This window comes from Chaetodon auriga, chromosome 17 (assembly GCF_051107435.1).
Source record: "Chaetodon auriga isolate fChaAug3 chromosome 17, fChaAug3.hap1, whole genome shotgun sequence".
In the NCBI taxonomy this organism is placed as follows: Eukaryota; Metazoa; Chordata; class Actinopteri; order Chaetodontiformes; family Chaetodontidae; genus Chaetodon; species Chaetodon auriga.
Window position 1 is genome coordinate 6,709,247 of NC_135090.1, and position 20,393 is coordinate 6,729,639.

The window sequence follows — 20,393 nt, forward strand, 5'->3', positions numbered from 1 at the left end:
TCTGATATACAAAAGCCAGAGCTCGAACTCTAATCTATGAGAAACTTGCTTACACTTTTCACTGACCCGTCAAAATTATTAGCAAATTAGTTTTTGAGAAATGATTCCAAATATCTGACATATGTTGCAGAAATGTTTTGCTTGCTGTAATCAAAACCGATTGGGAAGAATGTAATGAGGCAGAACCGCAGGTAACAAATGCTCACATGGCACACACACAAACAGACGCACACACAAACATGCTGCAGATAAAAGAGGGAACACACCGATGAGGATCCTGTGTGTCGAGCTTGCCAAGTGCTCACCCATAATTAGGTAGTGATGTAGTGGCTTTTGTTCTCTCTGATTAATTATCAGCAGCTTTCAAAGTATATGGAAACAGCCAATTAACTTTATCCAGGTTCTCATTCAATTACTCAGATGCTACATGCGAAAGGTCAGCAGAGGTTGGGCTTGGTTTGGTAGGAGTCAAAAAGAAAGAACAAGAGAGCCATTTTTCAGGCCTGTGAAAGGGCACAAGGCAATTTGCTAATCCACTTATCATCATGGCGTGCTGTTTTTCCCATTTTCCACTCAATCTGCCTGTTACATCAATAATAGAGCACTTGAAAAACAAGCAAAGGCGGCGCAGCGTTATGCACAGTACAGGAATGCATCCAGTTAAGTGACACGCTGTCAGGCCTTGTTTTTTGAAGAGAGCTTAAAAGCCATTTGTCCGCCTTGAACTAAATTGTTTTCTGTGACCATCAATTCCACACGTCCAGCACTTTTGAAAACAACAATAAATACTGTAGAGAAAAGCAAAAACATCAAGTGAAAGGACTTCTAATTTTATTCAGTTAATTCGGTGTCCTGTCAGAAACTATTACGTTGCTGAGGCCTCTGACTGACTGGAGGAGAGACTCTTTGGTTTCAGCTGTGGAGTTAATTAGATAGATTTACTGGAGGAAGGTGATTGTGGCAGATCAGGATGATCAGACTGCTGTCAGGGTCAGTGGTGGTGTTATTTATGGAGAAATGTGGATGTGTTGGGATGTGTGTGAGTGTGTGTGGCTGTGTACACCAGGTCCCTCATTACCTCCTCTCACCAATCAGAGAGCGGATTTATGGTCGCCGCAGGGGGGTGGCCATACACTTCACCTTTATAGTCGCCCCTGTCCTATTCTTACATCAGAGCCAGCCATAGAGGGACTCCAAATGCTTGAGAGCAAACATCAAACGGCTTTAATTAAAGTATCCCAGCCGGAGTCGAAGCTGAATAATTTGAGGACTATTTTTATTTCTATCTTACATTTTCTGCAGAGGAAGCATGACAAGAGGTTGAGTTGAGAGAGAGAGCTGGTATTTCAGGGATTATACACAGAAGCAGAGCTGAATGTGCTGTATTGTAAATAGAAAAGGAATAGTCACAGTGGAATCTCCCTTGATAGTCAAGGACTTTACAGCACTTTGCCGCTGTGTGTTACTTATGGAGAGTCTAAAAATAAAGATGCAAACGTCCTCCAATACCAATGGCGAGGTGTATCGCAGGTAAATAAAAGCAGTTTGAGTTAATAGGCCCTATTGAGCCGGTTCGATTGGGCTGAAATTGGCTTGTAAGGTTTAGGCGAGAGGAAGTCCTCCAAAGCCACGTGTTCATCAATTACAGTGTGTGCACAATAATTGTGCCATATTGATCTCTTTGCTTCATCTACTCTGCTAACGTTCCTAAGTGTTTTCTGATCAAGACTGCTCGTCCTCACCCACCCCCCACCCCCACCCCCCTGTGTCTACCTCTCTCTCACTCTTTAGCATCAGACCAGTGAATTACTCAGCCCACGCTGTGACATTGCTGTGCCATTTCACACGATCATTTGTCTCGGTTGATGAGCCATCCGGCTAACAGGTGTCGCAAAAAGACTGGGATGCAGAGGAGGATGGGTGTAGGTAGGAATTTGGGGCGCCTGAAGAATATTACTTAAGCTTTATATAGGACTGATTCCAATGAATTTTATGCAATGAGGTATACAGATTTAAATTTAGCTAAAAGAGAGCACTGGTATTGGATCAGTACTTGGTATCTGTAGATACTCTCAACCTTGAGTTAAGTAGGAAGTTGTATTGGAAGAGAGGAAGTTGGCTCTGTATGTTCGTAGTGTTTGTGCCTGCTTTTGGTCCCTAGATTCATCACAAATTGTCAGCAGGACGGTGCTGCGTACCAGACATTTACATAAAGACAGTGGCAGAATAAGTATTCAGATTCTTTAGGCATTAGGCATTCCTAATTTTACTCAGGTAAAAGTTCAGAAGTATTTCATTTAGAAGATGTTTTCTATGTAAATACTGGATCCCAAAAGTAACTAGTAACTAAATCTGTCAAATAAGGTTTGTGGAGAGAAAAATGCAATATTTCTCTCTTGACTACAGTCAAGCAAAATTCTGAAGTAGCATAAAATTGGAATACTCAAGTAAACAGTACTTGAGTAAATGAACAATCTTATCTATATAGCACATTTATTTACAGATTAAGTGCTTTACACTGAAATGCGTAAAGGAATAAGTAACATGTACAGAAGATCACAATGAATGACCAAAAGACTAAAAGGACCCTTGACCTGCAGCTCAGGTGCAGTTAAGGGTTCAATATGCTTGAAATGAACTCGTTTGCGCTGTGTTGTCTCATCAATGGAGCAAGGCAAATGTGTTTATACCTCTTTCAGATGGCCACAAAGGCAGAGCAAAGAGTCTGCCATTGAGACACGGTGAATTGTAAAGCTGGGGATAGCTACACGCACTCTTTTGGACAGGCTTCCATTGAAGATCTTTCTGGTGTTGGAAGTATTTTTCATCTACTCCACACACCTGGCCAATCCCTCTGTGCAGTGGGCTTACATGTTGAATTGTTAATTTCAGAAATTTTCAGATGCAGCCCCCCTTTGTCAGATTTGATTATCTGACAGATACTTTGATTGAAAAATACAGACCTCTTTAGAAAACCACAATATGATATCTGAGAGGTGTGATTGGATTGTGGTTTAAGAAAGATTTGGACGCCCCATTTAAAGATGTGAGGTGAGATCCCACGCAGTTGTACTCTTCTCGAGTTAAAAGTGGTTGCCATATTTGCTCAATGACAATGTCATTTCTAGTCCCTGCTTTCAATCCGCGGCTACAGATTTGTCTCACCGAGTCTTTTATCCTGTGCGGTGAAAGTTACACATTAGTATTCAAATGGTTCCCACAAATCTCCCTCTCACACACGAGGAATGATCGAATGATCCCCAAGAATATTCTAAAATCGCTTACTCAGCATCTTACTTATCAGCCCCGCCACCTGGTAGATGTCAGAAAGCCAGAGGGAGACAGAGAGAGAGAGGGGGCCCCAGTCGTCAGATAAAAAAGTAAGGAATGGACGGCGCTGAATGGATTTTCAACACTATATTATGAAGACATATCTCCCCTTTTCCATTCACGTCATTCACATGCACTGACACACTGCTCTCCCCACACACTATCCTCCCCATGGCGTTATCTCTCTCACCCTTTATTACTCTCACACAAAGCGTTCAGCACAGAGCCTTGCAGATGTTCCCTCTCCCACAGGCGGCCCAACCACATTCTCACATTTCAGCAAACTAGCCTTATTATCATATTGGGTGTAATTGAATTAAGGAGCCGTTTAAACTGGGTATATTTGCACAATCAAATAAGCACAATCAAAACTAAACTGCTTTTGACGCTTTGTAATTGAGTTTTTACCCTGCAAACATGCTCCTTGATGTTGCTAGCCTCTTTATGTAGCGCATATTATTTTTGTCTGGGAAGACTGAATGTGCAAAGCATTTTTTTTTTCTTGCTTCGCTGTCCACCTGCAGAGATCTGAGTCCCGCTTGATGTTTTATCATGGATAGACTGCAAGGAGCGTGATGCAAAACAGGGCATACATTTGGTTGTGAAACCTCTCCACTGGATAAAGTACAGTCTCCCTACAGATGAAAAGGATTTATGTCTGCAGTCAAAAAAGCATTCAGCATTCAGCATGTTAGTTCTGTGGCTAAAGCTTTTTTTAAATGCAGAAAAATGTGGACAAACGGTGGCCGAAAAGAGCTTCAGCCAACGAAATATAATTAACCAGCGCTGTCTTGTCTTTTCGGAAACAGCTAAAAACTCATTTTGATGAAATTGCACTTAATCAACATCTAGTTGTTACTCTAATCGTGCTGTAGCAGCATTGTTAATTTGCTTGTTGACAATGCAGTGCAGTTTTTCAATATTGCTGACTCAGTCTGGACAGGCAGACTCATTAATGAGGTCGGCAGGAGAGGTCTTCCTGTTTGTTAATTTAGATCTTTTTTTTTTCTTTCTAACTTACAGCAGTTTGAATATGGATGAAAAATGAGGGTATTGATTGTAATGTTTATTATATCTACATTAGCAGCTGATGGTGAGTGGGAGACTACAGCAGAAGTGGCCAAGCCCTGTCTACTTCAGTTTAGAACCCTTCGGTTATGTGCCTTGCTCGGCTCTTATGATTCCATTACAGAGGCAGTCTTTACTCTGTGGCATTGACTAATGGATAGCCTTTGCTGCTCTGCAAAGTGTAGGCTGCTGTATGATGTGCTTCAGCAGGCCTAGAAATGAGAAAGGTAAAGAACTCGCAAAGGAGACCCTGTGAAATCAGACTCGATGAGCCCCAGTTACAGCCCTGCAGGCTGGATCTGAGAGCTTTTGAAAGCTGCCACCGTGCCACAAATTGGTCCTGTGTGTTTGTGTTATTTGATACCAGTGGAGAGCTGCTATCTAGCAAGCAGTGCCTTTTGATTCATCTCTGCGCCAGCACACCTGCTGAAGGCTCTGAATTTTCAGCCCTCATAGCCCGGCTGAGTGAAGCTCAATCCAGAGCCCATGGCTACTCTGTAAGAGCATGGATCTATGAACAATATTTGTTGTTGTCTGCAAAGAAATTGTAATCATGGCAAAGTATCTCAGCAGTGCAACAGTTGTCTTGACCTTCCACACTCTTTCTAATAGGGGAAAGAGCCAGACTGACAGCAGTGAATGCCCTGTTACTTCCATTTTATTTGTACAACATTGCCCCCTAAAGTTTTTTTCTGGTGTATCTCCCCAGGCCCCCTCATGGGCCAGTGTCAGAGGACAATGCTGCATCGCAATATAGTGCAGTAATTTACCACTACATGCTCCCAGCAAATTGACCCTGGATGCACCTCACCTGTATTACTCTGTCACATTCACTTTGAGAAAAACACTGGGGAACCATGGTTGTTCACGCACACACCGGTGCGCACACACACACACACACGGCATTTCAAAACCAGGAGGAGATACGCAGATCCAAGTCAGAGGGGTATCTGAACCATGCCAGAGGCTACGCAAAATGTGGAGAGGTGTGAGAAACTGACTGTGGAAGAAGAGTGCAATTTAAAAAGTGATGACAATGAGAATACATGAGAGAGATTTGATTAATAGTAAGGGAACTGCACGTGATCATTTGCTCTTTGCTCTCTGCCAAATTCAGCACAGATATCTAGTTTTTTAATGTGATGTTGGAAAAATAACCAAATAAATAGATGAATAAATGAATAATCAGCATGGATTAGCGTTTTGCCAGTGATTATCTGTGGGCCACTTTAAAGTACTTCTTACCTTTCCCCAATTTTTTTCTGTCTTGTCTTTATCTCTGTTATATATGCTTCTAATGTAAGTTTGTGTAATGTATGTCTTGTCTTGTAACTATATTGCGTGAGCAGAATAAATATAGTTTAAAAAAAGACTGCAGTTTAAAATCACTCGTGTTCCCTTTGCCTTAAAGCTGCAGCAGGTATCTTGTTTGAAAGTCACTTTTTGTCATATTTGCTAAAACTGTCCTTATGCCCAGACAGCAGTACATGAAACAGGTGAAAAAAAAAACGACTCCATTGGTCCCACCTACTGCTCCTACTGCTATTTGCAAGAATTCACCGTGCCCAACACAAAACAACCAATCAGAGCCAGAGGAGTGTCTGAGGGAGTGTCTGACATCTGTCAATCACTACTCAGACACGCTGCGAACCGCCCCCTCCCTCCGCTCATGCTGCCGGCTGCTGCTCAGTCAAACAACTCTGTGAGAGCTGTCAGGAGGCTAGTGAAAGCTATGGTGGAGCAACAGCCACCCGCAAAGGAGAAACTGCCCATACCGCCACTGCCAACAACAGCATATATGGTTAAGACAACAAATAACCAGAAAGCTAATATGGTGATTGTTACAGTAACACTCCGCAGTGCGTATGGTATGTTAGCGACTGTGATGTAGCGGCTGGGCAGAGTTAGCTTGTTTCCGATGCTAAGTGCTACTACAGTGGACAGCAGTGCGTCATCCCATACACTGCCACCCACTGGCGAGCTGCTGTAACTACAAGACAGATTTCTCCAAAACCAAGATGGCCAACTGAAGGCAGCAATGCTGAGCAAATTAGGAATAGTTTGTCTATAGAATTAGGTAGCATTAAGTAACAATTAATGCATAGTGCAACTGTTAAAATTACCAAGTATTGATTTTATGTTGGGAGGAAATTACCATTAATCATTGGTCCACTGAGTTGGACATCATGCTTCATTGGCTATATTTCAGCTACAGTTCATAGTATCACTGCGACTTTGTTGTTCTTGTAAATAATAAATAAATAATAGCTCTGCAGTAACTTTTCTGACTGTAAATCAGTTGGTTTATGTTATTTATGTAGAATATAACTTGCAGCTTTTGTAACAAAAACTTTGTGCCGATTAGTTCCATTATGTAAATAACATTCAGTATCTTTATGTTTTGTTGAACTGGAGTTCAGCAAAACCAAGTACATCTGCATGCAGTGTCTTGTGGCTTTGTGCCCTGGTTGCTTTGCCAGATTTCACAGAAGATAGACTTGGTGAACTGATGTAAAAGTCAGTCAGAGCTGAAGAGACTACACTGCTGAATTACATCTGGTATTTTTATCTGTTATTTTTGTAGGAAATGAACAATGAATAAGGAAGGGAGGTACAGTGGCCCTGGGGGTCAGAACACAGCGACATTTCAGAAAACACAACAGTTCACTAAGCACATTTCTCAAAACTCAAAAACATTTGCGAAAACTCAACAACATTTTAGAATATGGAAAGGTAGGACAGCACTACCTGTTTGTGACAGAACCCAAGTCCCTGACCACAGTTTCAATAAGGACCAATCATATGATGTGATTCTTGATTTCAACATTTCATGACATTAAAGTGTCCTGTGAAACCCTGACCACACACATGAAAGAATTAGGACTGAGGAGACGGTACAGCTGCTCTTTAACAAGTGACATCAGAAGGGCCATTTTATCAGAGCTGGATAAGATGGCATGCTAACACATGTCCAGAGGGTCATCAGTTGCCTGATACCAGCCCATCACAGCAGTGGTTAGCGCATCCCTCTGGCTCATCCAATCTAGTACCAATCCACCTGAACACATCCACTGAACTCTGAATTGACTTAGGTTCTGTCCTGTCACAAACAAGAAATACTGTCCCACCCTTTCTGGATTCAGAAATGTCATAAAATGTTGTGTTTTCTGACATGTTTTCTGAAATGCTTTGTTTTGTCAAATGTTGTTGTGTTTTGACCCTCAGGGACACTGTAGGGAGGAGACAGGAACAAGGACTGGAAAGACATAGGTGAGATGCTGAGGAGTCAGGAGCAAGCTTCAGTGTTTTTAAGTTGCATTAAACGGTATTAGAATATGATAAAATATGTGAACACATTAGTGTAATATATTTACATAAGTTTTTACACAATATATCCTTTCACTCAATGGTTTGTTGAACACACGTTTCTTCACCTGCAAACGCATGCTAAAAAAAAATCAAGTTCAGTTTTGTTCATGCCACAAAAGCGGTAAGAACAAGTGCAAGTGGTCATAATTCATGCATGAATGCTGAATCTGTCACTGAGGGTGGATAATTGTGTTTTGTGAGGCTCGCGCGTCCTCTGGTGGCAGGAAGTGGGAGTTATATGTTGACGTTTCCGTCTCCGGCAGACATATTGCTTACTGGAGCAAATTCTGGAAAGCTAGAAGAGAGAAAGGATTTAAAATTGATTTATATCTTCACGACTTGATACACTCAAACTACATAGGACACAATGGGTAAGCCTCTTGTAAACCGAGAATAAAGATATGTGTTCAGGTGGTAAAAGATTCAGCAGTGTCATCGGGAGCAATGATTATGAAATCCTCATCCTGTCGCTGTTGTCCAGCTAGTCAGCTAGCTCATTAGCGAGGTAGCTAGTTAGCGATGCTATGTAGTAGCGCAAAATGAGTTGCGATTTTACTCTAGTAAATTGTTGTATATTAAACTGTCAATAAATTATACAGCCTAAGGACAATATTTCATCCTCCATCAGATGTCGAACTAGGTGTATTAACATAATTTCAACCCGAAAAAACATCCAGCGCCATTTGTTAGCCAACTTAAGGAAACTTGGCTAATAGCTAACGTAACTACGTTAACATAGTACCGCGTTGTACCGTCCTTTCTTAGGTGCTAAGACACAAGTATAGTTTAGGTCTTAAGTCATAGTCGATGCCATAAAAATGTTATTATATCAAGATATCAGCTTGTTTATCGTTAAAAGCAAAGTAACATTAGCCAGTCTCCCGATTCCCATGTGTCTTTATAATACAGGTGACGTTAGCAAGCTGTTGAAGTGCAACTGCGACGCCAATGCTGTTTAGTGGACATTTCACACGTTATATTGCCTGCTGTGTTATTTGGTGGTTATGTCAATTGTAAGACAGTCCCAACGAGTCAGAAAAGTTCATAAGTCATCACCGATACGGCAACACAATGTAGTAGTCATATTTGTTAGCACAGATATGTGTCCGGGCAGTGGCTAGCGCTAACTTTAGCTCATCTGTGTTAACCTCTGTCATTCAGTGTTCTTCAAACCCATCGAATTAGACTGAACGTTCTCACGATGTCAGTCGTTATTCTTCCTCTTTGGGAAGAAATCAGTCCAAATCAACGAACTCGTTAATTACAACATTTTTGACGGCTTGCTAACATCAGTGAGCAGTAGTAGTGGCGTATCTGACGGTAACGCTCCTAAAGCAGCCTGTACATGTGACACCGGGGGTCCCCATGTTTTCCAGACTGTTCCCGCAGAGGATTGTGCTTATTTTGTTTGTTTTATTTTGTTTTTCATTTGCAATGTACAGTCACATTACTATAGGTTGCATATCTGAAAAGATCATTGAAAGAGGGGTGGGGATAATCTTTAGCATTTAAACTGCCAATAATCATCCTGCTTTAGCATCCTTTGCGTCAAATGGAAATATTACCCACAAATCAAGCTGGACCACAACCCTCCAGTCATTATATTTTATTACTGGACCAGGAGTCCTGTTTCTCCCTCCTTCAGGCTCCTTTATGTGATTCATCACCAAAGCATGCTGTTGTGATTCACTAAATCAGACTTAATTCAAGGTTAGTTAGTTCATTACAAATTGCACAAGAATGATACTATACAGCTATACCCACAGTTTCAGATTTATTTGCAGAGGTTGTGATACATCTGCTATCTTTCTACAATAGAGGTTATCAAGTCCACATCTGTTGTTTTAATGTGGTCGCAGAAATCGCAGTAGCAGCTAACCTAAAGCTTCAGTAAATAAAACATAATCTATCAGTATGGATAGATACCTCTGGGCATCATTTTTTCCCCTGGTTTAAGTCTACAAACACTTAAACACCGCCCACCATCTTTCCTGTTAAAAGTCCTTGCTGTAGGTAGGATCCCCTCTGAAATGCCAGTGGAGACATGTGCTCTCAGCAGGGCTATTTCTGTGCCATCCTGCCCAAACAGCAGACAGTCAGCGCAGTTCATGTACAGCAGCTAATCTAACTAACACAGTACAGAAATGAGAGCATCCAGCCGCAACCTGTAGTTTTGTGTTGTCCGCGCCTGTGGCTTTACCATCTGGGCACATTACACACATGCATAAGCTGTTTATGAGCCTGGTTGTGCTTATGCCCCTAAACCATAACATGACCTCAATTTGCGCCACTTGTTCCGATATTTAACCTCGGAAAGCCCCGCTGTTACGATGGGGGGGGGGGGGGGGGGGGGCTTTTGGCACAGACAGTTGGCACCATCCTTGTGCTGGTGGCAGGTTTCAGTGTTGTCCCCCACCTCTCTTTCTCTCCTGGGTGACTCAGGGATCTGCGCGGTGCCCTGTTCTGGTGGCATGACTGCACAAATGCTGAGAATGGGCAGTTTGTCCTGTGTGGGCACCGATTTATGCTAACTCTGCGATTTAACTCTACTGAATAAATACGTTTGTTCTGCCCATCAGCTGACTGGTTGATGAAGAGCACAGCTGTGTGTGTGCGTGCACGCACACGCACATGCATATTTTTAGGCTGTGTTGTCTTGTTTGTACAAGGGCTTTTTATATATAGGTTTAATATAAGTATATATAGTTTCATCACCGTGACCTATTATTAGAGATGTCAAAGGGACACAAAAGCAAATTTCATTGTCACATGCTCATTTACTCTTCCTTACACATGGAGTACTCATCAAGTTCAACTTGGATGAAGCAAGTGGTGCACAACTTGTGTTTCCTACTGTCTTAATCATGATGTCTGTGGCCCTTCAGAGCCGTCAGCCAGTCCGGCCAAAGATAACTACAGGATGAACCGCTATAAGAACAAAGCACTGAACCCAGAGGAGATGAGGCGCAGGAGAGAGGAGGAGGGCATCCAACTCAGGAAACAGAAACGAGAACAACAGGTATTGCACCAAACCTGTCCAAGCCACTCATTAGTTATCAGTATGCAGTCTGTGTGTACTAAAAGTAGTCTGACTTGAAAATGTCTCTGTGGGCTCTGCCATTTTTTTTATCACAGCTTTTCAAGAGGAGGAATGTGGACATTCTCAATGAAGAAGAAGCTATGTTTGAGAGTCCTCTGGTAGACTCCTACCTCAGCTCCCCAGTAACAGTGAGTGTCAATTTTCCTAAAGCCATTCACACAACTTAGACAAAGACAGGCTCATGCAGGACCTACCGGTGGGTTACTTGACATCACATTTCTCTTTTGGTAGATATTGTTATCCAGTCCCCTGGTTGCTTATAGTGGATTAGTAGATTCTGTGCTATGTGTTTAGAGTGCTTGTGTGTGTATTGTTGCAGGAAGGAGTCATTACCAGAGACATGGTTGAGATGCTTTTCTCAGAGGACCCAGAGCTTCAGCTTGCCACAACACAAAAGTTCAGAAAACTACTTTCCAAAGGTGTGTATTGTGGATTTATAGTGACACTCTGCATAACTGTAGTCATGAGGTCGTGATGGACCCAGCAAAAATACTTACGAATAGTTTTAACTCTCTTCATTTCAGAGCCAAACCCCCCAATTGATGAAGTTATAAACACACCTGGAGTAGTGGAGAGGTTTGTGGAGTTCTTGAAGAAGAGTGTCAACTGCACACTACAGGTGAGTTCGTAAGAACACTCATTTGCATAGTTCATTTAACACCTGTCAAGTGACAAATGGCAGTAAAGTCTGAGCCTCATGGAAAAATCAGCAAGTGTTGCCTACTCTGCCGGATGGTAATGTTTTCAAACGATATCATATGCATTCCGTTCAGGTAAATACACAGACCATATTAGATTTTGTTGCTTCAAACATCTATAAACTCTGTCTGGTGATAAACAAGTCAAGCTCCACTTTAACCAAATTCCTGAGTGGCTATTGTTTTTTCTGCTCCACAAAGCTTAAACTCCAATACCTGAATGGATCACTAATGTAAAATCACCTGAAATGGGAGTGATCATTTGTTGAACTGACCCAATGTTCCAATAAGGATCCAGAGTTTAAAATGATACTTTTTTTCCCCCAACATTTTTCGCCCTGGCAGTTTGAAGCAGCTTGGGCACTGACCAACATCGCGTCAGGCACATCCCTGCAGACAAAGACGGTGATCGAGGCTGGAGCAGTGCCAATCTTCATAGAACTACTTAACTCCGACTTTGAGGATGTCCAAGAACAGGTAACACACATCGTGTCTGGCATAATATATTGTGCCCAGCTTGATTTTATTGTGTGTATAATTTGTCTTGCCTTGTTTCATACTTATGTGCCCAGTTTCAATACTTAACAAAGACCTGGTGTGTTATGTTTTATTCTGCAGGCTGTGTGGGCCTTGGGGAATATTGCGGGGGATAGTGCAGTGTGCAGGGACTATGTGCTGAACTGCAACATTCTTCCACCACTATTAATGTAAGCTGATCCTTGTTGCCTCTGTAGAGGTGTTACTTAACGAGGCCTCAAGCTTTCTATAATAACATACAGCGTTTCTGATGCTATCACATGTACTGAGTTTTGCTTTTCGTTGTCATTTCAGGCTTCTGACCAAATCCACTAGATTGACCATGACAAGGAATGCCGTGTGGGCTCTGTCTAATCTCTGTAGAGGAAAAAACCCTCCACCTGCCTTTGAAAAGGTATCAGTTCCACTCACGAAGTCAACACCAAAAGCACTGTGATCATTTGAGATCAGGCCAGCTGCTTTTTTAATTTTCAACATTTGTGGCTGCCAAAGCTTGCATAATGGTTTATACAAGTTGGAAACACAGGTGCAGGATGAAGCCTGTATTTGCCACAAGTCAACTCACTCACCTACATTCATGTGAAACCTGGGTGTACAACTGAAGTTCGATAGTCATCATCGGCAAACAGTAGAAGATATTTGCAAAACTTGCTTATTGACTTTCAGCTCAGCAGTTGCCACAACATTCACACTGGAGATCAAATGTCGCAGTGCTGGAAAAGTGGTGTAACTTTATAGGAGTTCTTTTCTTAACTTGTTAACCTCAGGAAAAAGGAATTTAATAACATACTCTCTGCAGTGAGGTTCAAGAGTCTCTGAGGTTCAAAAGAGGGTCGCACAGGACAGTGAGGTTACCTGTATTTATCCATTCAGACCAGCGGTGAATGCTGGTTGATCCCAGTTCACAGCTGCAGTATGTGAAGGATCACAATATTGAATTAGGGTCGGGCGGTGGTAGTGTATACACTGTGGGACGGTAGAAGTATGCCCACTGTTAGAGATTTGCAAATACAGTTTTACAGTGCAGGAGCTTGAGTGTAACTGCTTCCTACTCTGTTCTGCTTGTCTGTATATTGCTTTCTACTCTTTACATTGTGGGTGCGTTCAAATGCACGTAGTATGAGTCCCGTTCCTCCTCCTGCTACCCAAACGCCTTAACCCAACAAAGTATTTCCACTCAGTGAGCAGTTGCAGTAAGTATTCGACATGATGAATTATGGTTATTTTAAACTGTTTATTAATGGAATTTACAAAACAATTACTATACTGTGATACACCCTGTTATCGTGATAGAAAATTCCATATACCGTGGCCTTATTGACCAGCCCAAATTTGAATACTCTGCTGCAGTCTCATAATCAGCACTGTTAAATTCCTAAACAATATGTGCATGCGTGAAACTGGTGATGATTTTTTTTTTCATTACTAATTGGACCAAGCCGCTTTCCCCCCTCCTGCCTCCTGCTGAAAAGTTTGACTCCATGTTTCTGTGTGTTTCTTGGGGTGTTGTTGAACTCATGTTGTCCCTCGTCATAAATATGCATTATGTCTGTGCTGTCTAGGTGTCACCCTGTCTGCCAGTGCTGTCTAGGCTTTTATTTAGCAGTGACCCAGACTTGCTGGCAGACGCCTGCTGGGCACTGTCCTACCTCTCAGACGGTCCCAATGACAAGATCCAGGCTGTCATCGACTCTGGCGTGTGCAGACGCCTCGTAGAACTACTCATGTAAGTCCAGCCGTACTCCCCCTTGTCTTCGTCACACTAAGTATGGCCTGTAAATACGTAGAGTTCTGTCTTGATTAAACCTCCCTCCCTGCAGGCACACTGACTACAAGGTGGCTTCCCCTGCCTTGAGAGCTGTAGGAAACATTGTCACTGGAGATGACATCCAAACACAGGTGAGAGTACATTAAGCTTGTTTCAGTGCAACAGCATTGGTAAGTGATTTGACCAGTAGTTTTTGGAGGACAGTGGAGAAGTGTAGCGCATGAAATATATTTGACTGTGACTGCACAGACAATAGATCTAATGAGGATGAATTGATTGTTAGTTTTAGTTTAGTTTTTCTACTAGATCAGGAACCATTTTGCAAGGTCTGAACCCACTCTGTCTCTGTGTGTAGGTGGTGTTGAACTGCTCAGCCCTGCCCTGTCTGCTGCACCTTCTCAGCAGCGCTAAAGAGTCCATTCGCAAAGAGGCGTGCTGGACCATCTCGAACATCACAGCCGGAAACCGAGCGCAGATACAGGTGACTCATACACACAGAGTCTCACAGAATACCCAGTTCACCCATGAGAAGGGAATAAGTTAGTCTGGGTTGGAAGGGATTGTAGCAGAGATATAATAAATATTAGTTGGATTTTCAGCCCCTTTGCCCATTCGAACATGTTCATATCTTTAAAATAGTGTTGATATATTACTGCAGTGATGCAATGTGCGCTCTGTAGTACACTGCAAGTAATAAACTCATTAATAATTCATGGTACCCAATTCTCTGACATTTTCCTCCAGTAATCCTCCCCAGCCATGGCAGCAGGAAATTTTATTTAGGTGCTATACTGTTTTTTAGTAATGGCATAAATGTCAACATCGATTCCATTGTCATAGTTTGCCCTTTGAGAAGAACACAAATGGTGGTTTCATTTTATCTGCAATCATCTGATAGAAAGTAGAAGCTACTCTGCATCACATTTGATGCTCGACTTACATGGACTGAACACACTGATGATATGGATACTGAAATGGGAGAGAGCATTGCTCTAACATTTGCATTAACAAAGAGCCCTCTGAACCAAGTGATCCCAGCTTTACCTCGAGCACTGTCCTGTCATTTGGTCATCTACAGCTGAGAAAGATTTAAGCCTGACGGAGAGGAGTCACACAACCAGTGTCTATTGTCCAGCAATTACTGTGTTGTGAGGGATTAAATTGCATCGTTTCAAGGCTGCCAGCTGCTGCTCTCCCTCCCAATACTGAAAAAACTTCAAGTTTTGTTGTCTCCATTCGTCACTTGGACACAAAAACATGAGAAAATAGGGTGCACAAGCAGATCATATGTGACCAGAATTCCTCCTGTTTGTCCAGGATGTTGAAATCTTCAGGACATGTGGACCTGTGCAACTGCACACACAATGTGGGTCCTATAAGCTCTTATAACTTCTATGATGATTGACAGACCTTTAGACACAAGGGCTACAACACCTGTATTTGAATTATTCAACATGGACTTTACCTATTCTTCTACCACATCCATGACCACGAGGGTTGAGTTTTGTCCAAGTTGCTTATGTCATAACTATGATGAAGTCTCTTTTTGAGACATGCCCCTGATTTCTTTCTTGTCTGTCCCACAGACGGTAATTGATGCCAACATCTTCCCAGTGCTGATTGACATTCTACAGAAAGCTGAGTTCAGGACCAGGAAAGAGGCAGCCTGGGCCATCACTAACGCCACCTCTGGAGGAACACCAGAACAGATCAGGTCAGACTGACAGTCAATGAACTGCAGTACTTGATAGTTTAGTATATGTATAATAAACATTTGTTTATTGTATTTAAAACACACATTAAGAATCAAATCTGAAAATGTGTTGCATGTGTGCCTGTTTGCACACAGATATCTGGTGAACCTGGGCTGCATTAAGCCCCTGTGCGATCTGCTGACCGTGATGGACTCGAAGATCGTTCAGGTCGCTCTCAACGGGCTGGAGAACATCCTGAGGCTAGGCGAGCAGGAGGCCAAGCAGGAGAACAACGGCACCGGAGTGAATCCGTACTGCAGCCTCATCGAAGAAGCCTATGGTACTGTTCATACTGAAAATCCATATGATGTGGGGACGATATGCTGTATGTCATACAACATTCGTGGAGAATGAAGCTGATATGCTGTGTACAAATTTTGTGTTCAGGTCTTGACAAGATAGAGTTCCTCCAGAGCCACGACAACCAGGAGATCTACCAGAAGGCCTTCGACCTAATCGAGCACTACTTTGGGGTGGAGGACGAGGACAACAGTCTAGCCCCTCAGGTGGACCAAGCCAACCAGCAGTTCCTTTTCCCCCAACAGGAGGCCCCCATGGAGGGCTTCCAGCTATAAGTTAGCACCCCTCCCCTCTAAAATACACCTTTTACCCCCTCCATACCTCCAACTCATGGAGGGCCCCCTCGATGCCTGAGTCATCCCTTTATATCCACTTCCCTGATCTGCCACTAGCCCCCCAGCCTCCACCATCACCACAAACACACACCCACCCATTGGGGGAAAGTCAAAGCTGTCCCACTCCCCAGCTTATAAATGCCACCCCCCTCCTTCCCTTTCTTCTTTCTTTCTTCAGCTGGTGGACTGACTTCTTGCAGGGCAGGCTCATGTGTAACCTGGCCGGGGTGAGAGGGGGGCGCGCCACACAAACTCCATCAGGCTTAGAAGAGGAAGTGATGAGCTCACAGCCCAAGGCGTGAGTCTGCCCTGGCTTAAAACGCACACGCAGACATCCTCCTGCCATTTGATAGCTCTTAGGTTCTCTCACTGGCAGTAAGGATGGTTTGTTGGTTAATATCTTTATATACATTTTCTTTTCCTATGGGACATTCCTATTTTCAGGATTAACCACGCATCCCCGTGCACAGTCCACAGACTGGGCTGCATGAGGTGAAATATGCCTAGCTCTTGATGTCAGTTCGACTTAGTGCAATTCAAAGGAAAAAAAACTTCCCTTTTTGCTTTCTGATTATTTTTCCCGAACCCTTATTTATCTGCTTTTTTTAAGTGCTTGTGATTTATTTTCTTTTTCTTGATTGGCTGCTCTGTTGATGGGAAAAAAAATCATCTGTATAGGAGAAGGTTCAGAGGCAGAAAGGGCTTTGTGCTGCCCTGAGTCTGATGCCCAAGATAAGATGTGTGATTTTTTTTTTTTTTTTTTTTTTTTTTTCATCTATCAACATTTTTTTTATGTGGGACAATTTTCAGGGGGGGAGGGTTAGGTGGGAAGAAGTGTATAAATTTAGAAAACTACCTGAATTTAGGAAAGGCTCGGAATGAGATATTGGAAAAGGGATTGGGTTTCCTGAAGATGTGCTTAATGATCTAGAAAAAAAAAAAACTCCAGGTTTCGAGGGTGGTATAGTTAGAGATCCAATGTTCGTCGTGTGCTGTGTTATTGATAACAAAATATTTGAATTATGAAGTGATCTAACTATTAAACAAGGCATAGCTGGGGGTTGAGGGGGAAAGAGCCGGCGGCTGCGGCGGCACCAGCAGCAAACCAAACTTATTTTTATATCGAAGTGAATTCAGGGAACTGCAGATGTCTGAAGTAGGGTGAAGCACCACTTGCGGTGGACACACGGCGTGGGACTCGTCATTGCTCGTTGGGATTTTGGGGATTTCATTGGATCCCAGTGTAAAGGGGTTGCTGCTGGTTAGCTGGGCGCTGCGCCTCTCCCCCTCCCCAGATGTATGTGGTAGGGATTTTGCATGGTGTTATATTACCCTGCCTGCAGTCACTGAGTATCCCTGGCCAAACACAGACAGTTGGCACAGAGACATGGAGAGCAGTGTGAAGAAAAACTGAAGCACATTGCTGTATTCGGCTCAGCATTGGTGTGAAAAAGCAGGAAGTGGGCCACAACTAATTGGTTTGGTGATGTTAACAGTGCTAGTGTAGTGGCGGTGGTGGTGTTTTGTATAGTGGTAGAGTTGATATATAACCTATGGCATTCTATATCACCATGTTTTTGAGGAATGGGAATGACAGCCGTTAGTGATTTTGCATGGGTCCATTGTGATATGTAGGTGTTGATGTAAATAGCCTATCCTCTGCCTGGCTAGGAAAGTCTCACCGCTTCTTTGTCCCCCCGTGGGGTCTAATGACGACCAGAGTTTGGCCAGGGATATGTGTCAGACAAGTGACGAGCCTAACTGCGACAGAAAATTCAAGTATAACTATATATTTGAATTTTTATGTATTTGCATTATATATATAATATATTTGCGCACACTTCATGCACACTTGCATACAACACCAGCAGACACTGTACACACACCTCACACAGATGAGTGGCTAGTAGCAAGTGAAATAGTTTCCATGGTCTTTGGGATGACAAACGTTGGATTCTTTCATTTACTTTTGAAGTTTAGCTTTTCTCCAAGTGTGGAAATTGCCATTTTGGCTGTTTTTTGATTTGTTTATTTTTTGTTTTTTTTGTTGTTTCAAAGCACTTGGTATATTTTCTTTCTAAATGAAAATGTTACCCTTGGTTCAGTTTTAATTCAGATTGTTTTCCTTTTTAATTGAGACAATGAAAAGAGATGTTTCTGCAATTGGGAAACTTACGGAAACTTTATTTTTTATTTGTTTCTAGCCACGTGACTTATGATGGTTTAAATTAGCCCTGCAAACCATGACCCCGGATCTTGGATCGGGGTTGAGGCTTTGCGGATGGAGCAGAACTGTGGTTGTGTGATGTTTGACTGACAGGCACTGTGTGAGGAAGAGGTTGATTGACTCTATGACTATGTCCCCATCAGAGTCTCTGAGCCCCTGTTCTGTGGATGACTGAAGCAGCCCTAACATTAAGTCATGGAACTGTGAACAAAATTTTTTTATCTTTCATATGAAAGGACGTTTTTGACTGGACAAACTTTTCCATTTAGTTTGTTTCAGTATTAAATTTCTATTCTCCATACGCCTTTAACTTCCTCCATCACTGCAGAACATTATGACATGCAGGACTTTAAGCATTAATTAACGGGACGGCACGTTAGCAAGGCACTCTTCATTTTTGCTTCACGAGCTTGAGACGTTATCCACAGAACACGCGCGCTCCTAGAAGACATAAGAGTTGAAATCATGAATAATTGAGCATCAAGAACTTACCTCTACATGACAGATGTGTAGAACAGCATTTATATCTGAAGCCTTCATGGACAGCTCTGTGCTTGGCCCGACAAATAATGCCAGAATTGCAAGGTTAAAAGAAAAAAAAAAAAAAACAGAGGAATCTGTGCATCAACCAGGAAAACTATTTATATTTCTGAAAAACGAAAATGCACTCCTATTCACAAAAGTGCCAATCTGACCAACAAAGACTGGAGGTTCTTATGTATCTGTCTTTGACTTACAGATTATTTTTCTTTATATCTCTTTATTTACTTGAATGTGCACACATTTTGTGCAGAACATTGCTGCTCTATTTTCCTTATCTTTAAAGTTACCTTATTTGCCATTGTTTCTTTGGAAAAGTGGCATTCTTTACTGTGGGCACCTAAATGCTGGGGGGAGGGGGGAGGGGGCAGAGGGCGGGGTGGGGAGGGTGGGGGTGGGGTGGGGTGGGGTGGGGGGGCGACTTGATGAATTGCATAAAACCGGTCTCTCCAGCTGCCTGTTGTCCATTGGTGTGATGGTCCCCACTATTGCAGTCTTCTAATGGTTTTCACTGTGCGTAGCTAAGCTGCAAATGTTTTGGAATCAAAGGATCGATTTTGTGTTTTTCGACGTGTTCTGGAGGTCACGGCCTGTCGCCAGCGCCTCTGCATAAAAGAAATCGGGCTGATAGAAACATCCGAGTGCTTAGATGTGGCTCATGGTGCAAATTGAGGAAACGTAAGCGACTATCATAGCGGACAATTGTCATAGTTTACCAAAGTTTTGACATCCTGAAGGCTGGTTTGACTGATTTACTGGATGTTATGTTTTCAATAGATGATGTAATTGGCTTGTTTTGACCCAGTCAGTGTGACTGAGAGAAAAACTAAAACTTGCTTCTTTTCATTAGAAGCTGCAATAGCTCGAGTTCCTCTCTTCTCAGTTTTATTTTTTATTTTTTCTCAACTTCAAGTACTGTTTAGGGAGTTAGGGAATCTGCAAAATAATCCAGAAGACTGCAATAAATATTGTCCCAAATCCGGCACCCCAGAGGCAAAGATCCACCTACAAACCGCTCACTCCCACTGGGTGGAGCTAACAGACGCAACTACTTGACGTTTTTCTAAGATAAAATCTGGGATTCAGAAATTGTGCAGTGATTTACATTAAAAAGTATTATAAGTTAAACTATATGTATGTTCTGATACATCGACAGGGATTCAGATGCAATTCTAATCACTTCTGAGAAGTGGAGAAAAAGCCTCATTAGAACACGTCACAGGAGAAAAAAAAAGAAAAAAGACAGTAACATAGGAGGTGAGGATACAAGCCTTTTCTGCTTTTCTTGATCTTTTTCCTGATCAGGATATTCTGGACTATATTTTTGGATAATTGTGTTTAGAGTAAAAGTTTGTCCTAGTCAGGCT

General features: G+C 42.4%; 2 protein-coding genes across 2 annotated transcripts in view; both read left to right on the forward strand.

Annotated features, from left to right (window-relative positions):
* Positions 1-20,393, forward strand: part of srfbp1 (serum response factor binding protein 1) — a 281,373-nt gene that overhangs the window by 103,822 nt on the left and 157,158 nt on the right. The gene's annotated exons all lie outside the window — the stretch shown is intronic.
* kpna6 (karyopherin alpha 6 (importin alpha 7)) lies at positions 8,011-19,074 on the forward strand. The gene is made up of 14 exons (XM_076753912.1): positions 8,011-8,138; positions 10,653-10,786; positions 10,903-10,995; positions 11,187-11,286; positions 11,392-11,486; positions 11,911-12,042; positions 12,184-12,272; positions 12,397-12,496; positions 13,665-13,828; positions 13,923-14,001; positions 14,226-14,351; positions 15,457-15,584; positions 15,720-15,904; positions 16,012-19,074. Exons 1-14 carry the CDS (start codon positions 8,135-8,137, stop codon positions 16,197-16,199), a joined length of 1,617 nt encoding a protein of 538 aa, XP_076610027.1. The 5' UTR covers positions 8,011-8,134; the 3' UTR covers positions 16,200-19,074.

Coding starts and splice junctions, on each gene's coding strand:
- kpna6 (XM_076753912.1), top strand. Junction 13,829..13,922: donor CGCCTCGTAGAACTACTCAT/GTAAGTCCAGCC, acceptor CCCTCCCTGCAG/GCACACTGACTACAAGGTGG. Junction 14,352..15,456: donor GAAACCGAGCGCAGATACAG/GTGACTCATACA, acceptor TCTGTCCCACAG/ACGGTAATTGATGCCAACAT.